The sequence below is a fragment of the Globicephala melas genome, chromosome 19, assembly GCF_963455315.2.
Source record: "Globicephala melas chromosome 19, mGloMel1.2, whole genome shotgun sequence".
NCBI classification, from domain to species: domain Eukaryota; kingdom Metazoa; phylum Chordata; class Mammalia; order Artiodactyla; family Delphinidae; genus Globicephala; species Globicephala melas.
The window spans coordinates 4,006,855-4,033,661 of record NC_083332.1 but is presented as its reverse complement, the minus strand read 5'-3'; the positions used below and the strand labels follow the sequence as shown (position 1 = coordinate 4,033,661).

The following is a 26,807-nucleotide window of genomic DNA, read 5'->3' as shown; positions in this document are numbered from 1 at the left end:
CAGTCCTGAGATCTGTTTCCTTCCAGGCACTTCTGAAGCCCTCCCTCAGTGCCTGGCCCAGCTCGGTGGTACCTGCCCAGAGGAACGTGACCCTGCGATGCTGGACTCCCACCAAGGATGTAAACTTTGCTCTCAGAAAGGGAGGAGATATCTTGTAGTTCTTGCAATCACCTGACTCTACAGAGGGCCTGGCTGAACTTCAGCTGACTCATCTAAAACCCAGTCATGCTGGAGAGTACACCGTGAATGCTACAGAAAAGGCCACCCCCCACATAGGTTCATAGCTCAGTGGTGTCCTGCTTCTACTGGTGACAGGTGAGGAGGGGGTGCCTCAGAATGACAAATGGTCTCCCTAGGGACAGGGAATGAGGGAGGAACCAGAGGAAGGAGGGGAGGGGAGTTCCTCTCCAGTGGTTGGGGAGGGGGAGATGGAGAAAGACAGGGCCAGAATTGAGACCTTGGTTTTATCCAGGGCTTGTAGGAGGCAAAATCTCCTTCCTGGAATCAGAGAAGAAAGCGGGTGAGATCAGGTATCTGTCATTCCCACACCCCATGAGAACCCCCTGCCAGGAGAACAGGGGGAGTGGGGGACCCAAGGCTTCTCCCTGTGGCCTCAAATCCCTCCCTTCTCTTACAGGAGATTTACCTAAACAGGAGCCCCGAAGTCCGGAAACACACAAGTAAATCCTGTGATGGTGTCTTTATTTAAGCCTATAAGTGCCTGTAGTTATGTCTCCACTGCAGAGGAACTCAAAATGGAGGCCCTTTTTGAAAGCGTCCACTTGCCCAACTGAGCCCTGCTCACCACTCTCCCCTTTAAGCCTTCCAGATGACCAGATCAAACTCTCCTTTATACTCCCTGCCACCTCCATCCTCTGGTTTTTGCAATTTCTGCCTAACCTAGATCGGTACAGGTTTCAAAGGCTGATTGCAACCCCACATCTTCCAGGAAGTTCTTTCTGACTCTGGCCCTTCCGTGACCTCCAACAGCACTATCATTCGTAATTTTTCTTCATTACATTGTACTTCGCAAATTCACCTTTCTGCTTAACCTAATGTGAGGACGAGAGCTGGGGCATGAACTCATCTGCTTCCCACCAATCCTAGCAAGGTGTTCAGTACACAGTAGGCCCTCTTTAAATCATACGGACCCGGATTTGATGCATATCAAGCGCGGCTAATTCCCAAAGGAGTTGCACAGTGGATGGGCCAGGCCCTGAGGACTACAAGTCCCAGTGACCCGTGCGCGTCTGGCCCTGGTTACCGGGAGCTGGGGGTGGGGGTGGGGGTGGGGTGGGGGGGGAGGGACACGGAGCTGGGTTTTTCCATTGAGCAGAGCTCCCACCAGAAAAATACTGGAGGATTTAATAGGGATGGTCGGCGGAAGGGTGGGGGTGGCTCTAACGGGCAGTATGACATTCATCTGGATGGACAGTGCACTTCTGCTCTCTCTGGGCAGCGAATGCAGGATGCACCATCTACCGCGGTCTAGGAGAGGTCACCAACCCACCTTCACCGCTCCCTACGCGCCCACCCAACACGCGCAGCCTCACGCCCTCAGCTTCGCGCTTGCTCTCCAGGGCGCGCCAGGCCAGGCGGCCTTGGAGCATGCGCTGTGCGCCCCTCCGCCGCCTGGTCCGAGCGCGCGCAACGCGTGCGCCTTCGGTAACCTGTGAGCACCGTCTGCTCACCAGCCTCCCGCGCGTGCACGCCCGCGGCCGCAGCTGAACCGCCGTATGTTCTAGAAGAAGCCTAAGAGTGGGATTCCTGGGGAGTAGGAGCCTCACGCCTCTCGCATCATGGTGAGGAAGAACAGTATCCCCGACGGGTGAGTATCCGCCGCGAGCTCTCTGGTGACAACCAGAGTCGCTAGATGAGCGGCCGTTCCCGGGGAGGCGGGGAGATGCTCTCGAGCCCCGCCGTTGGAAGCGGCCGCGCGCGCCCTCGAGGTGCACCCCGTCGCCTCTGTCGGGCCTGGGCGCGGAGGGGCGAGCAGGTGGCATTGGGGGGGCGGCGGGGGGCCCAGCAGGTGGGGCTGGCGGCGCCCCTCACGGCGCTGGGGGTGGGGGAGAGCCAGGAGACCTGCCTGCCCTCTCCCGCTGCCTCAGGCTTGCCCGGAGGAGCCGGGGTTCTTTGATTCCAGGTGCTTTGGGTGTGGCATCCCAAAGAGCTCCCTAAATATGCAAGGGATTCTTTTTCTCTCGAGAGTTCATTGTTACTGTAGACAATTTGATACTTTTAAAAGTCTTAAAATAGGACGTGCTAGGCGTGCTCACTCTGTCATGTCAATTTTTTTAATTGAATAAATTTCGCATGTAATATTGTGTAAATTTAAGGTGTACAGCTGTTCCTTTGATACATTATATATGTTGTAACAATATCACATTACGTCATTATACGATAGCGTTATTGTTTATGTTCGTTTTACTGTGCATTAGATCTCTATGGCTTATTTACTACTCCCTACAAATATGTACCCTTAAACACCATCAACCTTAGCCCCCAGCCCCTGGTAACACAGTTTTACTCTCTCTTTTCTACAGGTTTGACTTTTTTAGACTCCACTTATAAGTGAGTGATTTCATAGAGTACTTACTTTCTCTGTCTGACTTATCTCACTTAGCTTAATGAGTTCGTGGTCCACCCATGTCGTCGCAAATGGCAGTATGTCCTCCTTTCTCATGGCTGCATAATATTCCATTGTATATATATACCACATCTTTTTACCCATTCATCTGTTGTTGATCAATTTGGGTTGTTTCCATTATGTTGGCTGTTGTGAATAGTGCTGTGATAAACATGGGAGTGCAGATATCTCCTCAAAATCCTGTTTTTGTTTCCTTTGGGTATATACCCAGGAGTGGAATTGCTGGATCATATGGTAGGTCTATTTTTAATTTGGGAGGAAACCTCCATATTGTTTTCCATAGTGGTTGGACCAATTTAGATCCCCTCCAACACTGTATAGGGTTCCCTTTTCACCACATCCTCACCAGCACCTGTTGTCTCCTGTCTTCTTGATGATAGCACTTGTAACAGGTGTGAGGTGATAGTTCATTGTGGTTTGAAATTGCATTTCCCTAATAGTGATGTTGAGCATCTTTTCATGTGCCCGTTGGCCATTTGGATGTCCTCTTTGGAAAAATGTATCTCTGTGGTATCCATTGTCATTTCTCTTCTTTCGTTTCTGATTTTATTGACGAGCCCTCTCTCTTTTTTTTCTTAGTGAGTCTGGCTAAAGGTTTGTCAGTTTTCTGTATCTTTTTAAAGAACCAGTTTTGGGCTTCCCTAGTGGCGCAGTGGTTGAGCGTCCGCCTGCTGATGCAGGGGATATGGGTTCGTGCCCCGGTCTGGGAAGATCCCACATGCTGCGGAGCGGCTGGGCCCGTGAGCTATGGCCGCTGAGCCTGCGCGTCCGGAGGCTGTGCTCCGCAACGGGAGAGGCCACAACAGTGAGAGGTCCGCGTACCGCAAAAAAAAAAAAAAAAAAAAAAAAAAGAACCAGCTCTTAGTTTCATTGATCTTTTCTATTGTCTTTTTAGTTTCTATTTAATTTTTTTCTGTTCTTATCTTTATTATTTCCTTCCTTCTACTGACTTTGGGCTTTGTTCGTTCTTTTTTTAAATTACTTTAAGTGTAAAGTTAGATTGTTTTTTGAGATTTTTCTTGTTTCTTGAGGTAATCCTGTATTGCTATAAATTTCACTTTTAGAAGTTTAGCTTTTGCTGCATCTCATAGATTTTTATATCTTATATTTTCATTTTCATTTATCTTCAGGTATTTTAAAATTTCTCCTTTGGTTTCTTTATTGACCCAATAGTTGTTCAGTAGCATGTTGTTCAGTCTCCATATGTTTGTGATTTTTCCATCTTTCTTCTTTAGTTGATTCCTAGCTGCATACCACTGTGGTCAGAAAAGATGCTTGATATGATTTCAGTCTTCTTACATTTATTAAGACTTGTTTTGTGTCCCAACCTATGGTCTATGCTTGAGAATGTTCCATGTTCACTTGAGAAGAATGTGTATTCTGCTGCATTTGAATGGAATGTTCTGTACAGATGTGTCAAATTCATTTGTTCTAATATTTTGTTTAAGGCTATAGTTTCCTTGTTGACTTTCTGTCTGGATGATCTATCCATTGATGTAAGTGGGGTGTTAACGTCCCCTACTATTAATGTGTTGCTGTCATTTACTCCCTTTAGGTCTGTTAATAATTGCTTTATTAAAAAAAAATAATTGGGACTTCCTTGGTGGCACAGTAGTTAAGCATCCGCCTGCCAATGCAGGGGACATGGGTTCGAGCCCTGGTCCGGGAAGATCCCACATGCCGCGGAGCAACTAAGCCCCGTGCGCCACAACTACCAAGCTTGCACTCTAGAGTCCGCAAGCCACAACTATTGAGCTCACGTGCCACCACTACTGAGCCTGTGCACCTAGAGCCCGTGCTCCGCAACAAGAGAAACCACCGCAATGAGAAGCCCGTGCACCGCAACGAAGAGTAGCCCCTGATCGCCGCAACTAGAGAAAGCCCACGTACAGCAACAAAGACCCAACACAGCCAAAAATAAATAAAAGTAAATAAATAAATTTATTTAAAAAAATAATTGCTTTATATATTTTGGTTCTCCTATGTTAGGTGCATTTGTATTGGTAACTGTTATGTTTTCTTTTTTTTTTTTTTTTTTTTGTGGTACGCGGGCCTCTTGCTGTTGTGGCCTCTCCCATTGCGGAGCACAGGCTCCAGACGCGCAGGCTCAGTGGCCATGGCTCACGGGTCCAGCCGCTCTGTGGCATGTGGGATCTTCCCAGACCGGGGCACGGACCTGTGTCCCCTGCATCGGCAGGCGGACTCTCAACCACTGCGCCACAGGGAAGCCCACCTGTTATGTTTTCTTGATGAATTGTTCCCTTTGTGATTATATAATGTCCATTATTGTCTCTTGTTACCTTTTTTGGCTTGAAGTCTATTTTGTCTGATACGAGTATGGCTACACCCACTTTCTTCTGGCTGACATTTGCTTGGAGTATCATCTTTCATCCCTTACTTTGAGCCAGCATTTGGTTTTAGAAACCCAGAGATGAGTCTCTTGGAGAAAGCATATCGTTGGGCCTTGGGTTTTTGCTTAATACATCCAGCCACTCTGTGTCTTTTGATTGGTGAATTCAATTCATTTACATTTAGGGTAATTATTGATAGAGGAGGACTTAGTCCTGCCACTTTATCTTTTGTTTCCTGGTTGCTCTGTAGCTCTGTTGTTTATTTTTCTGTGGGTTTCTATCTGCCATTTTAGTTTAGTGCTTTTCTATGATATTTTTCTTAGTTTCCTCTTTTTTTATATTTCGTGTCTCTGCTCTAGATTTGTGTGCTGTGGTTCCCATGAGATCTGTATGAAACATCCCATAGATGAAATAGTCCTTTTCCTGCTGATACCATCTTATCTTCATTTGCCTATGTGGGTTCTATCCTTTTTCTCTTCCCTTTTCTGTTTTTGTTGTCTCAAATTATCCCTTTTTATGTTGTGAGCTTGTTGCCAAATTGAAGTGGCTATATTTATTTGTACTACTTTTTCCTTTTTAACCTTTATGCTGTAATTAAGTGTTTAAAAACCTATTGTGATACAGAGTTGCAATTTTCTGATATATCCATCTGTTTATCACCTTCCTCAACATTTTGTGTACTTTTGCCTTTTTGTTTCAGGTAGAAGAGCTCCTTTCAGCATTTTTTGTAAGGAAGGTCTGGTGTTGAACTCTGTCAGCTTTTTTCTGTCTGGGAAAGGCTTATTTCTTTTCTTTTCTTTTTTTTTTTTTTTGCGGTACGCGGTCCTCTCAGTGTTGTGGCCTCTCCCATTGCGGAGCACAGGCTCCAGACGCGCAGGCTCAGCGGCCATGGCTCACGGGCCCAGCCGCTCCGCGGCATGTGGGATCTTCCCGGATCGGGGCACGAACCCATGTGCCCTGCATCGGCAGGCGGACTCTCAACCACTGCGCCACCAGGGAAGCCCTCTCTTTTTTTTTGACAGGAAGAATAGCTTTATTGCTTTGCCGAGCAAAGGGGGCCACAGTGGGCTAATGCCCTCAAAACTCTGTGTCCCCCTTTATTTCTAATTCATATTGGAAAGATAACTCTGCTGGATAGAGTATCCTTGGGCACATTTGACATATTTTTAATTTATTTTTTTATTTTATTTTATTTTATTTTTGCGGTATGCGGGCCTCTCACTGCTGTGGCCTCTCCCGTTGTGGAGCACAGGCTCCGGACGCGCAGGCTCAGCAGCCATAGCTCACGGGCCCAGCCGCTCCGCAGCATGTGGGATCTTCCCAGACCGGAGCATGAACCCGTGTCCCCTGCATTGGCAGGAGGACTCTCAACCACTGCGCCACCAGGGAAGCCCTTGACACACTTTTTAATCTTTCAGTATTTTGAGACTGTCATTCCACTGTCTCCTGGCCTGTAGCTTCTGCTACAGATAGCCTAGTTCCTTTGTAGATTACCATCCTTATTCCCTGACTGCCTTTAAAATTCTTTGTCATTGACTTTTGACAGTTTTAATATAATGGAGAAGGTCTTTTTTTTTTTAATTTTTGGCTGCATTGGGTCTTCATTGCTGCATGCAGGCTTTTCTCTAGTTGCGGCGAGCCAGGGCTACTCTTCGTTGAGGTGCTTGGGCTGCTCGTTGTGGTGGCTTCTCTTGTTGTGGAGCACAGGCTCTAGGTGCACGGGCTTCAGTAGTTGTGGCACGTGGGCTCTAGAGCACAGGCTCAGTAGTTGTGGTGCATGGCCTTAGTTGCTCCGTGGCATGTGGGATCTTCCCAGACCAGGGCTCGAACCCCTGTCCCCTGCATCGGCAGGCGGACTCTCAACCACTGCGCCACCAGGGAAGCCCTCTAGATTTCTTTGATCTTGCTAATTCTGTCTTCCATATGGTCTGATCAATTTCTAGTGCTTTCTAATGCATTTTTCATCTCATTTATTGAGTTTTTCAGCTCCAGAATTTGTTTGGTTCTTTTTTAGTGTTTTAATCTCTTTGAAAAAGTATTCCTTCTGTTCATTATTTTTATTTTTATTTTTTTGCCAGCACTTAGTACTCAGTCGTTTTTCTTTTATTGTTATTGGAGTATAGATGATTTACAATGTTGTGTTAGTTTCAGGTGTACAACAAAGCAATTGAGTTATACATATACATGTATCTATTCTTCAGATTCTTTTCCCATATAGGTCATTACAGAGTATTGAGTAGAGTTCCCTGTGCTATATAGTAGGTCCTTGTTGATTACCTGTTTTATATACAGTAGTATGTATATGTTAATCCCAAACTCCTAATTTATCCCTCCCCCCTTACCCCTTTGGTAACCATGAGTTTATTTTCTAAGTCTGTGAGTCTGTTTCTGTTTTGTAAATAAGTTCATTTGCATCATTTTTTTAGATTCCACATATAAGTGATATCACATGATATGTGTCTTTCTCTGTCTGACTCACTTCACTTGGTAGGGCAATCTCTAAGTCCATCCATTGTTCATTAATTTTATTCCTGAGCTCATTGAACTGCCTTTCTGAGTTTTCTTGTAGCTTGTTAAGTTTCTTCATGGCAGCTATTTTGAATTCTCTATCCGTTAGATCACAATATTCCATGACTTTAAGTTTGTTTCTGGAGAATTGTCATTTTCTTTTTGTGATACTGTTTTTCTGTGGTTTTTCATGGCGCTTGATGAGTTGGTCCTCTGCTGGTGCATTTGAAGTAGCAAACAGCTTTCTTTTTTAGGTAAAGCCTTTTTTTTTTTTTTTACTTGATTCTAACGATTCAACAGGTTCGTAATTAGTGGACTTTCTTTTCTCGGTAGGTGGCGCTATAGCGCAAGATTTTTGTTTGTCTTACTTGAGCTGCCTCTGGCTATATTTGAGAATCGCCCCCCAACAGCCTTTGCCAGAGGTGTTGCCTGGCGCCCTTGTTGTCACTGCTTGTGCCTATGTGGTCACTGGTGCCTTGCTGCTGCTGATGTCACTGCTGTCACTGGCATCACACCCTGGGATGTTGGGATAGCAGGTGCCTCTGCTGTGTCCAGGGTCACCTGGATTGTGGGCACCACCTCCACTGGTTTCGCCTAGTTTCACCTCTTCTACATCTTCCATTCCCCCCACCTTTAGATATACAGATGTGTGAAACTTTCCAGCATCCTGGTGTGTTAAGCAGAGGAACCCTTATTGAGTTACGGATGTTTTACTGGTTGAGGTTGAAGGGGAGAGACAAAGGGAGCATCTCACACCACCATGATGCTGACGTCACCTCCAAGGCTTTGTTTACTTTGATTCTAACAGTTCAAGAGATTGATATTTGGGAGCCTTTCTTTCATTTTCCAGAAGGTGGCACTGTAGCACAAGGTTTTGGTTTCTCTTAGCAGAGCTGACCTGCTGCTAAGGTTGGGAGCGTGTGCATTAAAAAAAAGTTGGCAGAGAAAAAAAGGTGGGGGGATGGCAGCAGAGTGGGGTAGGAGTATGCTTAGCACTTGAGCCTTTGGGGGTTCCCACAGCCCACTAAGGGGAATCCTCAAGTGGGGATCCACTTTAATTTTTTAAAACAATCCAATGGAAAAGGGAAAACATACATTCCTCCCCTGTCCCATGTACAGCTGCATTTGTATGTGTCTTTGTCAGCTCAGGTTGCTCTAAAAGAATACCATAGACAGGGTGGCTTAACCAACAAATATTTATTTCTCACAGTTAAAAACTCCAGTGCACAGAATTGACAAATCCAGCCCCAAGGATTTCTTTTTACAGTCTTTTTTTTAAAAAAAATAAATTTATTTATTTATTTTTGGCTACGTTGGGTCTTCATTGCTGCAGGCAGGCTTTTCTCTAGGTGCGGCGAGCGGGCTTCTCATTGCGGTGGCTTCTCTTGTTGCGGAGCACGGGCTCTAGGCGCACAGACTTAAGTAGTTGCGGCTCATGGGCTCAGTAGTTGTGACTCGCAGGCTCTAGAGTGCAGGCTCGGTAGTTGTGGTGCATGGGCTTAGTTGCTGTGTGGCATGTGGGATCTTCCTGGACCAGGACTCGAACCCGTGTCCCCTGTATTGGCAGGCGGATTCTTATCCACTGTGTCACTGGAGAAGTCCCTATTGAAGTCTAGTTGCTTTACAATGTTATGCCAATCTCTGCTGTGCAGGAAAGTGACTCAGTTATATACCTATATACATTTTTTTAATATTCTTTTCCATTATGGCTTATCACAGGACGTGGAATATAGTTCCCTAGAAATGTTCTAATCTCCTTATTTTACATGTAGCTGTCCAGTTTTCCCAGCACCACTTATTGAAGAAACTGTCTTTTCTCCATTGTATATGGCCTCCTTTGTCATAAATTAATTGACCATAAATGTGCAGGTTTATTTCTGGGCTCTCTATTCTGTTACATTAATCTATGTGGCTGTTTTTGTGCTGGTACCATGCTCTTTTGATTACTGTAGCTTTGTCATATAGTCTGAAGTCTGCAAGGGTTTGTTCTTTTTTCTCCAGCTTTGTTCTTTTCTCCTCCAGCTTAGTTCTTTTTTCTCAAGCTTGCTTTACAAATTTGGACTCTTTTGTGCTTCCATATGAATTTTAGGAGTGTTTGTTCTAGATCCTGAGAAATGTCATGGGTATTTTGATAGGGATTGCATTAAATCTGTAGATTGCTTTGGGTAGTGTGGCCATTTTGACTATTAATACTTCTAATCCAAGAGCATGTGATATCTTTCCATCCTTTCGAAGCATCTTCAGTTTCCTTCATCAGCGTTTTATAGTTTTCAGAGTATAGGTCTTTCACCTCTTTGGCTAATTCATTGTTTCTTTCACCTCTTTGGTGAATTCATTTATTAGTTCTAATAGTTTTTGTGTGGAGTCTTTAGGGTTTTCTATATAGAGTATCACGTCATCTGCCTAATGTCAACTTCTTGGATTTTTTATTGTTACGGGTGAATAATGGATCATTAAGTATCTGAACTATTTTTTCCAGCTTCCTGTGAATCTATAATGATTTCTAATACATGTTAAAAGGGGGATATAATTGAAGAGAAAAAATGCAATCTAAAATAGACATGGGGGGACTTCCCTGGTGGCTCAGTGGTTAAGAATCCGCCTGCCAATGCAGGGGACATGGGTTCGAGCCCTGCTCCAGGAAGATCCCACATGCCGCGAAGCAACTAAGCCCATGAGCCACAACTACTGAGCCTGCGCTCTAGAGCCCGCGAGCCACAACTACTGAGCCCGTGCGCCTACAGCCCGTGCTCCACAACAAGAGAAGCCACCGCAGTGAGAAGCCTGTGCACGGCAACGAAGAGTTAGCCCCTGCTCACTGCAACTAGAGAAAGCCTGTGCACAGCAACAAAGACCCAATGCAGCCAAAAGTAAATAAAATAAATAAATTTATATCAAAAAAAAGCAAAGGAGTAAAAAGTTAAGAAAGCAAAGATGTTAAAAAGAGGAGATAGTGCAAGTGATGTAGAAATGAGAGTCAGGGGATGACTAGTCAATCACATAAATTAAAAAAAAAAAAGTCCTCAAATCATGCAAAACCTTACCCGCCACCCAAATCTCAAGGTGATCACTGGGTTGTGAGGCCAAGAAGGGGGCTCTTGTCTGGTAGTACACACAGCACAATGCCCCTGGATGTTGAATGGTCCTGCCATTTTGCCCCAGAACCCACCCATTTCTCCCCACCACCCATCTTTATCCATCTTATTCTTCTATACTATCCTGTGATGTCATCTCTAGATTTCATGGTCGGGGAGAGGACAAGAGACACTAGACTTCACTCCTGATCTTCTTTGTCACCCAAGTGTGTCACCCATGGTGTGTCCTGAGTGTGTCAACACTGTAGAAAGTATAGTACCCCTCCCCTCCCCTGGTGCCTGGCTTCTAGAGACATCAGTGATGACAAAAACCACTTGGTTGGGGAGGAAGCACTTAGGGTTTGATGACACCTATTATTCCTGATGCTCTTGAAATCATAAGATATCTAGAGCCACTCCTGGGCACACACCCAGAGAAAACCAGAATTCCAAAAGACGCATCACCCCAGTGTTCACTGCAGCACTATTTACAATAGCCAGGACATGGAAGCAACCTAAGTGTCCATCAACAGCTGAATGGATAAAGAAGATGTGGTACATATATGCAATGGAATATTACTCAGCCATAAGAAGGAATGAAATCATGCCATTTGCAGAGACATGGATGGACCTAGAGACTGTCATACAGAGTGAAGTAAGTCAGAAAGAGAAAAACAAATATATTGACACACATAGGTGGAATCTAGAAAAATGGTACACATGAACCTATTTGCAAAGTAAAAATAGAGACACAGACCTAGAGAACAAACGTATGGACACCAAGGGGAGAAGGGGGTGATGGGATGAATTGGGAGATTGGGATTCACATGTATACGCTACTATGTATAAAATAGATAACTAATGAGAAACTACTGTATAGCACAGGGAACTCTATTCAATACTCTGTGGTGACCTAAATGGGAAGGAAATCCAAAAAGGAGGGGATATGTACACATACAGCTGATTCACTTTGCTGAACAGCAGAAACTAACAACATTATAAAGCAACTCTTCTCCAATTAAAAAAAAAAGATATCTGGAGTCTAGAAATTAAGCCCCTTGAGGGCAGGGACTACATCCTCAGTGTTTAGAAAGTGCCTAGATTTTGGCAAATGTTCAGTAAATACGTGTTGACTGACTGAGTTGAAGCCGTATGTGAAGAGAGTCGTTTGCAAAGATTATTGAAGCTCCAGGAATCACAGTGATTCCCCCAATTCCTTGCCATGTGTTGCAGTCTCCTTCCAAGACCATAACTACCCACATCAACTGAAGAGTGGGGAAAAGAGGTGGGGAGACCCTCACCCTGTGAAAGGACATCTAGCTGCTGTAAACATAGTCTTCTGCCCTGAGATATTTCTTTCTGCTCTCATAGAATGGTCTAAATGTATCTCTGACATTACAACTGGCCAGGAGTAATCTCCTTGGTGCCCCAAAGTAAATCTCAAAAATCTAAAATTGAAATTCCTATTTACAATAGCCAGGACATGGAGGCAACCTAAACTTCCATCAACAGAGGAATGGATAAAGAAGGTGTGGTACATACATACAATGGAATATTACTCAGCCATAAAAGGAACAAAACTGGGTTATTTGTAGAGACGTGGATGGACCTAGAGAGTGTCATACAGAGAAAGAGAAAAACAAATATCATATATTAACACATGTATATGGAATCTAGAAAAATGGTATAGATGACTTTATTTGCAAAGCAGACATAGAGACACAGACATAGAGAACAAATGTATGGATACCAAGGGGGAAAGGCGTGGGGTGGGAGGAACTGGGAGACTGGGATTGACACATATACACTATTGAAGCCAGAAGTAGGATTGACACATACAAGCCCAGAAGCAGGGTTGCTGGATCCTATGGTGGTTCTAGTTTTAATTTTTTGAGGAACCTCCATACTGTTTCTGATAACAGTTGCCCCGGTTTACATGCCCACCAGCGGTGCATGAGGGTTCCCTTTTCTGCACCTCCACCAACACTATATCTCTCATCTTTGTTTTCTTTTCCTTTTTTTTTTTTTTTTTGCCACACTGCTTGGCTTGAGGGATCTTAGTTCCCCAACCAGGGATGGAACCCATGACCCACGCCCCCTGCAGTGGAAGCTCGGAGCCCTAACCACTGGACCACCAGGGAATTCCCCTCTCTTGTCTTTTTGATGCCCCCCCACCTCACCCCCCCTCCCAATTCTAACAGGCGTTGAGAAGTTGCAACAGAGACCCTGTGGCCCACTGAGCCTCCCTGACTTTCTGGCCCTTTACATAAAAAGATTGCCAACACCTACGAGGATCACTGGATTCACTGTTCACTTATCTTCTTGAGCTTTTCCCAACCCCTACACCTTTCATTCACACTCCAGAGTTTTCTACCCCAAACTAAGACCTTTTAAATTTCCTAGTATGGCTCAGTGGAAAATCAGGGTCTTGGGAGCTGCACAGACCAGAATTTGAATTCCGCTTCTCCACTGAGTAGCTGAGTGCGCTTGGCACGTCACGTCAGCTGTCCATCTCAGGCTCCTCAAATGCAGAACAAGGACAAGTACTGCTTCTGCAGGATTTTTCTAAGAGATGGAAAATGACTTTAGGTTCGTACAGTGACATGAGATTCAAAACCTTGAATCTGTGTGAGAAAGTCATTCTCTTCTCAGTTCTCTGTCTTGATCACATAGAAGAAGAGCACAGCTGGGTGCTAGTGTCCAATCCATACCTTTTAAAAAAAATTTTTTTAAATTGAAGTATAGGTGATTTACAATGTTGTGTTACTTTCAGGTATACAGCAAAGTGATTCAGTTATACATACATACATATATATATATATACACACACACATTTTTTCATATTCTTTTCCATTATAGTTTTAAAATTTTTTTTATTGGAGTATAGTTGATTTACAATGTTGTGTTAATTTCAGGTGTGCAGCAAAGTGAATCAGTTATACATATACATGTATCCACTCTTTTTTAGATTCTTTTCCCATATAGGGCATTACAGAGTATTGAGTAGAGTTCCCTGTGTTATACAACAGGTTCTTATTAGTTATCTATTCTTTTCCATTATAGGTTATTACAAGATACTGAATATAGTTCCCTGTGCTATACAGTATGACATTGTTGTTTATTTTATATATAATAGTGTTATGTTGGGACTTCCCTGGCAGTCCAGTGGATAAGGCTCCATGCTCCCAATGCTGAGGGCCCGGGTTCGATCCCTGGCCAGGGAATTAGATCCCACATGCGTGCCGCAACTAAGAGTTCACATGCCACAACTAAGGAGCCCAAGTGCCTCAACTAAGGAGCCAGCGAGCCATGTTAAGGAGCCCTGGAGCCGCAACTAAGAAGCCCGCCTGTGGGACTTCCCTGGTGGCGCAGTGGTTAAGAGTCTGTGCTCCCAATGCAGGGGACACAGGTTCGATCCCTGGTCTGGGAATATTCCACATGCCATGGAGCAGATAAGCCGATGCACCACAACTACTGAGCCTATGTGCCACAACTGCTGAAGCCCATGTGCCTAGAGCCCGTGCTCCGCAACAAGAGAAGGCACTGCCGTGAGAAGCCCACGCACTGCAACAAAGAGTAGCCCCCGCGTTGCAGTGCGTGGGCTTCTTATTGTGTTGGCTTCTTTTGTTGTGGAGCATGGGCTCTAGGGCACACAGGCTTCAGTAGTTGTGGCTCACAGGCTTAGTTGCTCTGTGGCATGTGGGATCTTCCTAGACCAGGGCTCGAACCCATGTCCCCTGCATTGGCAGACGGATTCTCAACCACTGCACCACCAGGGAAGCCCCTGACTAGTGTTTTATTGCTTCCTTCTTTACCATAAGTTGACAACCATAGATCTCCTGATAATGGAGAAAAGACAGGGAATGATTTGGGGACCTCAAACTAAAACCCCAAAAGTGTCTGGGAAAATGGTCCCGGATCCAGTTTTGCACCTTTATGTTCAGAAATGGACCAAGCTATGGTTGCCTTCGAGGGTGGAGGGACATGGACCAGAATTGTGCTTATGCCTGATATGCTATAATTATAATAGTAGTTCTTAAAGTAATAGGTAAATTTTATTGAGTGATTTTTCTTGTGAACTTATCCTTTTTTTTTTCCTCCAGTGGAAGAGCTTTTAGTTTTTAAATTCATCTTTTTAATCCCAGAATATTTTAGTACACAGATGTCTTTATTAGATGAGAATCTTTTTAAAAAAATATATAACCAACTAGGAAAACCAACAGTACTTCCTTGATACTATCTGATATTCAGATAGTATTCAAATTTCCCCAATGATCTCAGAAATCTCCAGTTTTTTTTAAAAAAAAAATCAGGATCCAAATCTTTAAACTACAAGTCTACAAACTGCATTTGATAGATATGCTAATTTAAATAAAAAGAAATTCTCAATCTTTCGTTAAAATGAGAAACCAAGCAAATCACAGGTTTTTATTGTTTTTTCCATCCTTCTTTTGGAAGAAGAGCAAAAATAGTCCTGAGGCTCTGTTGTCTTGACAGGTCTTACTTGTCTTACCATTTAGGAACATAGAAAAATCAACAAGGCAACAAATTATCAAGGAGGAAAACCAATTATAATTACAGGTGTTTCTTGGAAAGTTATTTTCAAAAGATGTGGCAGTGATTTTTTTAAATCTTGAGATTCTTATGAGACCCTTTTGTTCAAATACCACTTCTGTGTGTGAACTTATTTCAACAGAGAAGAGAACAATTTGGTAAGAGTTATGAATACTCATGTAATTCTCCACATTCCACCAGAAAACGAGATTGATGTTCTTGGGGATGCTTTCAACTCGGCACTTTATCTAACCAGATTCCTTAAATCAGTTTTATGACTCAGAAAGATCTTCATCCTTTGTTTAGGGGTTTTTATGAAGGTTCCATTACATAGACATGATTGATTAAACTATTGGCCATTGGTGATTAATTCAATCTCCAGCCCCTCTCCCCTCTCTGGAAGTTGGGGGTGGTGATGAAAGTTCCACGCTTCTAATCAAGACTTGGTCTTTCTGATGACCAGCCCCTAGAGACCCGCCGAGAGTGGCCTCATTAGAACGCAAGGCACTCCCACCACCCTCACTCAGGAAATTATGAGGGTTGTAGGAGCTCTGTGCCAGCAGCCAGGAGCAAAGGCCAAATACCTTTTTAGTCTAGTATAAGAGTCAAATCTAGCCTACAGCTAAGCATTTTTATATTCTGCAGCTCCAATCTGAGGGGCGCTGGGCAGAAAGACATCTCATCAGAACCCAGGAAGCAATGAGAAACTGTCTCATGAAAGCCTCCAGGGAAGATAAAAAGGTGAGTAGGAGGGAGTTCCCGGTGGCCTAGTGATTAGGATTCTGGGCTTTCACTGCTGTGGCCTGTGTTCAATCCCTGGTTGGGGAGCTGAGCCACGCGGTGCAGCCAAAAAAAAAAAAAAGAAGTGAGTGGGAGATGGGAGATAGCAGCTGCTCACAAGCCTCTCATTTTCTCATGTTCCAGGAGGATCATAAGCTTTTTTTTTTTTTTTTTAAGCTTTCTGCCAAGACTCAGATTGGCTACAGTTCAAGCCTCTGACTAAATGAATATGTGAAAAGTTTCCAGGATGCCATAGAAGAACCACCCCCTTACCATGGCATGAACTTTCCATACTTCTTTAGATATAAGCAATGGATACAAGATCTCCAGACGCAAGCTGTCATGAGGCTGTCTGTGTCTCCCCCGAATTCTTATGTTGAAGCCCTAGCTCTAGATGTGCTGGTATTATGGGGCCTTTAGGAGGTAATTAGGATGAGGTCATGAGGGTGGAGCCCCCATGATGGGATTAGTGCCCTTGTAATGAGAGAGGTGAGATCTCTCTCTCCCTCCCTCTCTCTCTCTCTCTTTCTCTCTCTTCCTCTCCCCCTCTCTGCAGCTCTCTGCAAGCCAGGGGAGGGCTGTCACCAAAACCATTCTTTGCACTCTGGTCTCAGACTTCACAGCCTCCAGACTGTGAGTAACAAGTTTCTGTTGTTCAAGCCACCCAGTCTAGGGTATTTTGTTATAAAAGTCCTAATTGACTGAAACAGGTGCACAAAAAGACGGTAACATTGGGAATTCCCTAGCGGTCCAGTGCTTAGGACTCGGGGATTTCACTGCCATGGTCCGGGTTCAATCCCTAGCAACGCAGCAAGGCAAAAAAAAAAAAAGACGGTAACGTTGATTGGCTCTTAGAGGTGCCTGGAGCCAGGCGGGGCAGGTAGCCCATAGTGGAGACAGCCGGCAGGGGTCGCTGTTCCTTCTCTCGCTCAGGTACCCAGACTGATGGAGAGGCCAGAATCTCTTCTCAAGCATTGCTGGTCACTGTGTCAGGTGGAACAGAGAGCTGGGAACAGAGTGACGCTCGCCACTGCCATCCACGACTCATCGTCCAGGACAGACAACAAAGCCCGCGAATGCCGTCGTATTGGCCCCCTAATGAGGTCAGGGATTTTGGCGCCGAGCAAGGAAAAATATATGACCACAAGGTGGCAGTAGCACACAAGGAATTTTCTTTGGAGGCTGTTTGGACAGGTTTGCACGTGAGAAGGGTCCTCGCTGCTTGAAACCTGCCAAAGGCAAAGGGCTGGGGGCTGCTACCCAGAAGGGGAGGTGGGCTAGGGAACAAGAGGGCTATTGAAGAGGAGGCTTCTGGGTCTAGGCGCTGTTGTTCCCCTGCAGAGGCAGGGAGCCTCGGGTCAGAGAGCTCCAGCCCACAGCAGCAGTTTGGGGTCTTGTGGTGGTGCAGGGTTTACCTATGGCTAGCAGACGCTGGCTGCAATTTCTTGGGGTATGCAAAGCAGGCAGGCTCTAACTAGTTAAAAATCTGCTTCTTGGGTCTATATTTTAAACAATTGCATGTGTAAAACTTTGAGTTTGGCGCCAATGGGCTTTTGAGCTAACGGATCTCAGCCTGCTGTGAAGAAGTACACGCATACACAGAGGCCTTCTCTGGCTCATTTATATACTAGTGTCCCAAATGGGGATCATTTGGAGATCCTTGGTGTTCGGTCAAAAGGCAGGCCACCCCAAAATGTGCTTCAATGGCATATTGATGGCTTTGAATTAAAGTTACTACCCAAGCCCAAACTTTGCATTAAATTCCTTACTAATTAAGCATCCACATCTAAGTTTTTTGTCCTGTCAAATCCTCACAAATTTATTGTGTAAAAAAATATAAAAGCTGCCTGCTTTTGTTCACTCTCTGAGCATCATTTTATTTTAATTTTTAAAATTTATTTATTTGGCTACACCGGGTCTTAGTCGCAGCACGCGGGATCTTCGTTGTGGCATGCATGTGGGATCTAGTTCCCTGACCAGGGATCGAACCCGGGCTCCCTGCATTGGGATCGAGGGGTCTTAACCACTGGACCACCAGGGAAGTCCTTGGGTTGTTTTTTGTTTTTTAAGTATGGTTGATTTACAGTGTTGTGTTAGTTTCAGGTATACAGCAAAGTGATTCAGTTATACGTATACATATATCCATTCTTTTTCCGATTCTTTTCCCATATATGTTATTACGGAATATTGAGTAGAGTTCCCTGTGCTGTGCGGTAGGTCCTGGTTGGTTACCTGTCTTACTGTTAGTCTGTCTTGTGTCAATGTTATTACTAGTCCAGCCACAAGAACTCAAGGGGTAGAGGGGGAAATTTCCCCCTCCCCAACACTGGCAAACAACAGAAGTGACTACCATGTTGTCTTTCTAAGAAAGGGGCATGCTGATTTTTTTAAATTGAAGTATAGTTGATTTATCATGTCTTGTTAATTTCTTCCGTACAGCAAAGTGACTCAGTTATACATGTAGATACATTCTTTGTCATATTCTTTTCCATTATGCTTTATCATAGGGTATTGAATATAGTTCCCTGTGCTACACAGTAGAACCCTGTTGTTTATCTATCCTATATATAATAGTTTGCATCTGCTAATCCCAAACTCCCAGTCCATCCCTCCCCCACCCCCTTCCCCTTGGCAACCACAAGTCTGTTCTCTATGTCTGTGAATCTGTTTCTGTTTCGTAAATAAGTTCATTTGTATCATATTTTAGATTCCATATAAGTGATATCATAAGGTATTTGTCTTTCTCTTTCTAACTTACTTCACTTAGCATGATAATCTCTAGGTCCATTCATGTTGCTGAAAATGGCAGTATTTCATTTTTTTAATGGCTGAGTAATCTTCCATTGTATATATATACCACATCTTCTTTACCCATTCATCTGTTGATGGACATTTAGGTTGCTTCCATGTCTTGGCTACTGTAAATAGTGCTGCTGTGAACATAAGGGAGGGGCATGCTGATTTTAATGGGACTTATTTGGGAAGTGTTCACAATGTTTTATTCCCATATTTCCCTTGGAGAGAAGGAAAATAAATAAATATTTAATGCATGATAAGGAAGATGCAGGCTTAGAAAGAGAAGTTCATCTAAGAACTTTTCTAGAAAATCCTTCCTAGATTCTAATCTCCATGACAGCCAGGGCCATGTTTGTCAGATCTCCCTTTGAAAAACAAACATCATTATAACTTACAAAGTTGAGCATAGGTCAGCTTGACACTCCAGCTTTACCTCTACTGCATTTTCTCTCACCTTATGCTATCTGTTTCAGCCACATTGACCATCTTTCAGGTGCAGCCCTATTATGTGCCTGTAGTGAGTTCAGGGATTTCAGTGCTGATCAAGGAAAAAGATGCGACCACAAGGTGGCAGTAGGACAGGACTTTCAGTCCCTTACCACACCTTGCTTCCTCCACAGGACCTTTGCACATGCTGTTCCCTCTGCTTAGAACACCCTTCCAGACCCCTAGTTAACATCTGCTCGTCTTTCTTTTTTTTTTTTTTTGCGGTACGCGGGCCTCTCACTGTTGTGGCCTCTCCCGTTGCGGAGCACAGGCTCCAGACGCGCAGGCTCAGCGGCCATGGCTTACGGGCCCAGCTGCTCCGCAGCATGTGGGATCTTCCCGGACTGGGGCACGAACCTGTGTCCCCTGCATCGGCAGGCGGACTCTCAACCACTGCGCCACCAGGGAAGCCCTATCTGCTCGTCTTTCAGATCTCACATCACTTCTTCAGAGATCTCAAGGATGAGATCAAATCTTCCTTGCGAAACTCCCTCTTCTTTTTGCTATAGTTGTAATGGTGAAGACGGCTAACGGTTTCCCAGCAGCCAAATTTCCCTTCTTCCTTTAAGTAACAGAAAACCCCTCCCATTTTTAGAAGGGCGCTCTCTAGAGCCTGTATGCCCCCACCTCCCCAGACACTTTTGCAGCTAGACCTGGCCTGTAAGTTCTGGTCAGAGACATGTTCAAAATCTGGGTGCTGCTCTTAAAAATAATTGTATGAGCCCTCTCTCTCTCTCTCTCTCTCTGTCTCTCTGTCTCTCTCTCCCTCTGTCTCTCTCTCCCTCTCTCCTTCCCTCCCTCCTTTTCCTTTCTTGCTGGCTCTGAACTACATATGAAAGCTACATGTTGATAAAAGCAAAAATGTTGATAAACAGCTCTAGACTGTTTGATTATGTACTATTAAGTGAGAGAGAAATAAAATTATAGATAGCTTTTTCTTGGGGATTTGTCACGGCAGGTTAAAGTGCCCCCTAATCAAGACGGTGAGTATAAATTTCTCTGTGAGCTTCAAGAGAGTAGAGTTCATGTCTGCTGTTACTCCCCATGTAATTCCAGCACCTAGCACAGTACCTTGCTCGTGGTGGCCATTAGATAAATGTGCAATAAGCAGATGAATGAGACCTTGGGGGAAGCCAGCGTGGGGACAAGAGTAGACAAAAGTATCTAATAGCGTTCATGTTTCTATTGCTGTGGTAACAAACTCTCACAAACTAAGTGGCGTAAGGCAACATAAATGTTTTATTTTTCCGTGCAGGAGGTCAGAAGTCCAAAACAGGTCGGCAGGCTGTGTTGCTTCTGGAGTCTCTAGCAGAGAATCCAATTCCCTGTCTTTTCCAGCTTCTAGAGGGGCCTGCATCCCTTGGCTTGTGGTCCTGCATCACGCTGACCTCTGCTTCCATCTCCACATTGCCTTCTCAAACTCTGACCCCCTTGCCTCCCTCTTAAAATTATTATGTGGCATCCACCCAAATTATCCAGGATAATCTCCCGATATCATGATTCCTAATTAAATCACACCTGTTAAGTCCCTTTTGCCATGTATACCATAGTCACAGGTTCCGGGAACTGGGATACCAGATGTTCGAGGGACCATTATTCTGCCCACCATAAAAGGGTACACACATACGGAGCCTGCTTACGTAGCCCTCAGCATGGAGAGTCATCCAGTCAGAATGTGCGTGTTTCCTGAGCCCGCCTATGTGCCAGGCCCTGGAGATGTGGAGATAAAATGACCTGGTCCCTCTTGGCAGGAGCGTGTGGTCTAGTCTGGGAGAGAGAGCTAATACAGAGCGTGATAAATAATCACGGTATGACAAGGCACTGTGGGAGCACAGATGGGTCAGGCAAGGGTCTGCAGAGGAAACAGCATCTAACCTGAGACCTGAAGGCTGAGTAGAGTGAAGCAGACAAGAGAAAACAGAAAAGAGAGGCTGTACCAGGTGCATCACATCTCCATACAGACATCTTGGAAACTGAGAATTTATGGGTGACGAACAAAGGACACGCTGTGTCAAAACCCGTAAATCACTTTGCAAGTGCTCGAGGTGGTAAGATTCCCCGTTCTCTTCCTCATCTAAAAGTGATTGTGAGGGGAAAGGTTGGAAACAACCTAAATATGCATCAGGAGGACCAAGTAAACTAGAATCCAGCCGTACAATGGCAAATGCTAGACAGCAGCTTTAAAAAAGAGAGAAAAAGGTGGAGCTAGCTCTAATGACATGGAAATGTCTCCAAGAGAGATTGCAAAGTGAAAAATGTAAGATGCAGAACCATGTGAGTCACGAAATATCAGTTTTGCTTTGGGAGAAAAAGAAGTACAAAAATACATACGTGTGTTTGAAAGCATGGAAATTTTTTATAAGGATTCAGAGATTATTTAAGGAAGATGAGGAAGGGGAAGAAGGAGGTTGTTATATGTCCCTTGATAATAATTTTTAAAACCATGAATATATGTTAGCTTTAACATTTAAAAAATAATTAAAATAAATTGATAGCTAAGGTAGTAATGGTTCTCCAGGTGATTCTTATTTGAAGTTGGAGTGTAATGGAGGGAAATTGAGAGGAAGAAGAGGTCTCACCCATCAGAAACCCTGGAAAGAAACCCAGCGCTGTTTCAGGGTGGAGGACCCTACTTTCCAAAGGGGAATAATAGGCATTGCCGGAGATCCTATTTCTCGAGCCCTGCACTTCGCCAAGCTCTGAGCCAAGGGTTTTATGCATGTGATTTTATTAAATCCTCACAACAGCCCATTTTACAGAGAAATAAGCTGAGTCTCAGCATTCAGTGGTTTGTTCAAGGTCATAAATGAATACGATGGTGAAACCGGGGTTCCAGCTTAGGTCTCTTTAACTCCAAAGTTCATGATCTTCACTACTTACCTATACTGGTCACTAAAATGAATGAGGAAGGAAGGAGGGAAAGAAATAAAGGAAGGGGGAGGGAAGTAAGGAAATCTGGGGGGAGGGGAGGCACCAAAATAAAATCTGAGTCGTTGGAAGTGGGGTGTCAGCAACACACAGGAGAATGGGTGCGGAGTGTTACTCACCAGTTGGAGTGATGTCTGCGTGACACACCAGCCCTATAGAAGGTCGAAGGGGTTTGGTCTTGTCAAAGCCTTCGGTTGCTCCCAGCCCCACCTCATTGAGCACCCAGGAATCTAAGTCCCCAGGCCCTCTATCCTCTGGGAAACAGAAATCTTGCCCATACTTTCTCCTCAGTAGCCATAAATTCAGACTTCCAGTCCCCACTTATTCAAGAGCCCAAAAGTCTGGACCCAAGCCCATCTTGCCTCTACACCCAAGAGTTCAGGCCCTTGGATTCCACCGTTTCGAGGAGATAATAATCTGAGCCCACAGTTTCTCCTCTCTGGGCTGCAGGAGTCTGGGCCCCCAGTTTCCTTCTTTCCCAGGTGTCTTGGCTTCTCCATCTCCCTCCCACATCAAGATCTAGGACCATAGGTTCTCTGTCTCCAGGAATTCAGATCCCTAGCCCTCTCCTGCTTCAAGATCTAGAGAATCCTGCCCCCAACTTCCTCCTCTTCCAGGAACCCAGGAATTCAGGACCCCTGGGTCCTCTTGCCTTAGGACCCAGGGGTCTGAGCCCCAGTCCTGTTATTCTGGCCTAGAATTCCAAACCCTCAGCTCGTGCCTCCGGATCACCCTGCACCTGCCCTCAGGGAGACCCCAGCCCAGCCAGGGGCCCAGGGAGAAGGGGGTGGGGTGTCTCACAGAGAGTCAGCAGCTGCAGATTCATCACCAGGGCCATGGTGGGCAGTTCTCGGCTGGAGCAGGAACAGGAGCCAGGGCTTGGCTGTGCCCTCCCCCCTACCAGGAAATGAGGCAACATCAGGAAGCCAGAGCCCTATTGAAGGAAGGAAGGAGCGAGGTGGGGGCCCCTGGGTGACTGTGTCACAGCCCCATGGTGCTGTGGAAAAAGTTGGGAGAGGGCGCAGTCATAACTGTTCATTAAACTTTGGAAAAAAAAATTAGCACCTATTATGTGCCAGACCCTGTGCTACACGGTTGGGGGAAAGGGGCACAGAAGGGAGTCAGACCCCATTACAGTGCTCAAGTAGCTCCCAGCCTGATGGAAAGGCAGATTCCGACCAGGTTAGTTAAAACAGAACAAAATGATGTACGCTATAATGGAGGTCACATAGGGCACTGTGAGAGTATACAGAAGGTCCCTAACCCTTCTGGGATGAGACTTAGGGCTTGCAGGACGAACTGATTTTAAGCTGATACCTCAAATTGGTGATTCGTCCTCTCCCAGCCTCCGTTTGCCCATCTGTAAAATGGGCTCTCATAAGTAAACTATAAAATGAGGACTGATGCATTCCGCCTTAGCTGGGCCGCAGTAGGAGGACTGAAAGTTACTCCTCTGGAACGACTTTCTAGGCGGAGAGAAAAGAAGAGAGCGGCGGCAGGTGCGCCAAGACAGGTTTGCGCTGAAATCTGCAGCATCACCTCTTTCCCCCGCAGCCATCGTCTAGGACCGCTGTTCTGCGCCAGTGCGCACGCGCGGATTTAGCCCGTGGAGGCTAGCGGGCCAGGACCACAACTCCCAGAGTGCTCCGCACCCCCGCCGCCGCCTGGGATTGCTGTTCTGCGCCAATGAGCACGCGCGGACTCCGACTGCGGAGGCCGTGCCCAGGGACCACGACTCCCAGAGTGCTCCGCGCCCTCGCCGCCGCAGCCGCCGCCGTTGCCGAGACCAAGATGGCCGGGAGTAAGTGCGGGTTCTGTCAGCTCGCGGGGATGGTACCGGGAACCCCGGGTGGTGCCAGGGGTAGGGCAAGACGGAGCCCCCGTGGAGGCGGTGGGGTCCGGGCCGGAGGGGTCGCAGAGGTCACGAGGGAGCTCCTCCAGGGCGGGGGTGGCGCGAGAGGGGTAGAGGTCACCGGGGGCATCACCTGCAGGGGTGACCCTCCTCGCCCACCCTTCCAGGAATCGCCGCCTTTCTCAGGAATGTCTGGGCCAAGGAGCCGGTGCTAGTGGCATCCCTCACCATCGGGGGTCTCGGTGCGTGAGTGCCCCAGGCGCGAAAGTGCATCACCCCCAATCGGCGTCCCGGCTTTATCTCCTCCACCCCCTAGAGGTCCCACTGCCCCTCACCAGTGCTCCATCGCCCCCCCCACCATCGTTCCATCCTGTATCCCCGAGGCCCGACCGCCGCCCTCAACGTTCCGTGTCCCCACTTGTATGCCAACCCCCCCACCCCTTGTATTATGACTCCTCCACCACCCCATCGCTCCCCACCCCGTACACACCCACCCAAGAGGTCCAGAATCCCTTTAAAGAAGAGGTTGTCAACCCTAGCTGTGCATTATAATAGCTAAAAAAAAAAAAATAAATGAAAAGTAATGTCCTTATCCTCCCCTTTCACCCTCATCCCCCCCCCCCAGATTCTGAATTGAATTGGGTGGGGTGGAGGTGGGACTAGGGAATCTTGTGTCTTGTGAAAATCCCCCAGTGATTCTAACGTGCTTCTGCGATTGAGAACCTCAGCTGTAGAACTGGGCTACTCAGATTTCAAGGTAATGCTGTGGGTCTTGGTGAAATACAGGTTCTGTTTCCGTAGGTCTGGGGTGGGTCTGGGGATGCTGCATTTCTAACACGTTCCCAGGTCTTGTCAATACTGCTGGTTGGCAGGCCACACACTGAGTGAGGTTCTAGAACACAGTTGTCCCACACGGCAGCCACGGGTCGCATGGGCCACTGAGCACTTGAAATGGGGCCAGTATGAATTGAGATGGTACATGTTACCCTGATGTAAAGCATACACCGGATTTCAAAGACTTTGTATAACAAAGCGTATATAAAATATCAATGTCTTTTATGCCGAGGATATGTTGAAATGCCTTGGGTATACCAGGTTAAATTTATCTTTTAATTTGTATGTTTTAACTTTTTTTTATAAATTTATTTATTTACTTTTGGCTGCCTTGGGTCTTTGTTGCTGCACGCAGCTCTTCTCTAGTTGCGGCGAGCGGGGTCTACTCTTTGTTGTGGTGCGCCGGCTTCTCATTGCGGTGGCTTCTCTTGTTGCAGAGCACGGGCTCTGGGCGCACGGGCTTCAGTAGTTACGGCACGAGGGCTCAGTAGTTGTGGCTCACAGGCTCAGTAGTTGTGGCGCACGGGCTTAGTTGCTCTGCAGCATGTAGGGTCTTCCCGGACCAGGGCTCGAACCCACGTCCCCTGCATTGGCAGGCGGATTCTTAACCACTGCGCCACCAGGGAATCCCTGTATGTTTTAACTTTTATGTGGTTATTAGAAAATGAAAAATTACATACATGTCTCTCATATTTATGTCGGACAGCACTGACCCAGAATATTCCTTTACATGCCCTGCCCCACCCGCCATGACTCCCTGCTCCTACCCCAGGTGGACTGTAATTTCACAATGACTGTTTTTTGTACAAAACCTTCTCCTCAGTTTGTAACAGTTCATGATTTCTCTGTAACGTTCCCAGGAACCCCCGACCCACACCCCTTAATGTGCTCCATGACTCAAATGCGCTCATTCTGTGACCAACCCTTTCTTCCTTCCTGTGTCTTCTAGATCCCACAAGTCTCTGGATGCTTGGCTTCCACCCTCACTTCCAAAAAAAAAAAGTCTTATAAACCCTTCTGCTGATGTACGGGGCTCCCAGGGTGCCAAGGGGCCTCCTGGAGGCGCTGGACCCCCCTCCTCCCCTCCCCGCATGCACTTGACCCCCATCTTGAAAAGGCTCAGCTACGGTCCCCGCCGCCACCTCCTTCCCCTGGGCCTCACCCCTGTGTCTCTCCGCAGCTATAATTCTGCCTGCCCTCAGCCCCTACGTCAAGTACTCCATCATGATCAATGAGGCCACACCCTACAACTACCCAGGTGAGTGGGAGCCAGGGCAGCAGCCTTGGACCTTGCTGGGCTGGGAGTGGAATGATGATGGGCAGGTCTTTCCTCTGCAGGGATCCAAGATTCTGCAGTGCGGTCTGGACTCTCTTTTTTTCCTTCAACAGATATAATCCACATGCCGTAAAATTCGCTTTGTCTGTTTTTGCACTTTGAGTTTCTGTCATGGTTCCAGATTTCTGTCTTTGTCCGGGTTCGCAATCTCTGTTGCTTTCTGGAGTTTTGTCTTCCTGGGTCTCCACCTCTCCAGGTCTCTGTTCTGCTTCCTTGTGTCTGTTGGGTCTTTCTCTGGGTCTCCTTTCTGTATCCATCGTTCTGGTTTCCCACGTCTCTAGGTCTCTATCTCCCCACTTCCCTGCATCTCTGATTTTCTGATCCTTACTCTCTCTTCTCTCTCCCCGGGGTCCCGTTTCCCTCTTTGAAAGTAAGCTGACAGGCCTGCCCTTCTCTGTGGGCCTCCAGCGATCTGCTCGTCTCAGTGGCCCACCCTCCTGTCCCACAGTGCCCCTCCGAGACGATGGGAACATGCCTGATGTGCCCAGCCACCCGCAGGACCCCCAGGGCCCAAGCTTGGAGTGGCTGAAGAAACTGTGAGCTCCTCCATTGACAGGGAGAGGCCCTCTCCCTGACAGCCCCCAATAAAAATGTGAAAACCACACCCAGCGTCTGAGTGTGTGCGGCTGCAGGTGGAAGCAGTGGACAGCGGCCGAGGCGA

The 26,807-nt window shown here is 46.2% G+C and overlaps 1 protein-coding gene and 1 long non-coding RNA gene across 2 annotated transcripts; both read left to right on the top strand.

The window, feature by feature from the left end:
• Window positions 1-1,686: 1,686 nt before the first annotated feature.
• LOC115847742 (uncharacterized) lies at window positions 1,687-17,460 on the top strand. The gene is made up of 4 exons (XR_009560156.1): window positions 1,687-1,828; window positions 15,780-15,875; window positions 16,471-16,547; window positions 16,848-17,460. It is a non-coding gene; the product is annotated as an uncharacterized lncRNA (long non-coding RNA).
• A 6,335-nt stretch (window positions 17,461-23,795) lies between these two features.
• Window positions 23,796-26,748, top strand: NDUFA3 (NADH:ubiquinone oxidoreductase subunit A3). Its single transcript, XM_030847928.2, has 4 exons — window positions 23,796-23,925; window positions 24,144-24,218; window positions 25,991-26,068; window positions 26,595-26,748. Exons 1-4 carry the CDS (start codon window positions 23,811-23,813, stop codon window positions 26,684-26,686), a joined length of 360 nt encoding a protein of 119 aa, XP_030703788.1. The 5' UTR covers window positions 23,796-23,810; the 3' UTR covers window positions 26,687-26,748.
• Window positions 26,749-26,807: the final 59 nt, after the last annotated feature.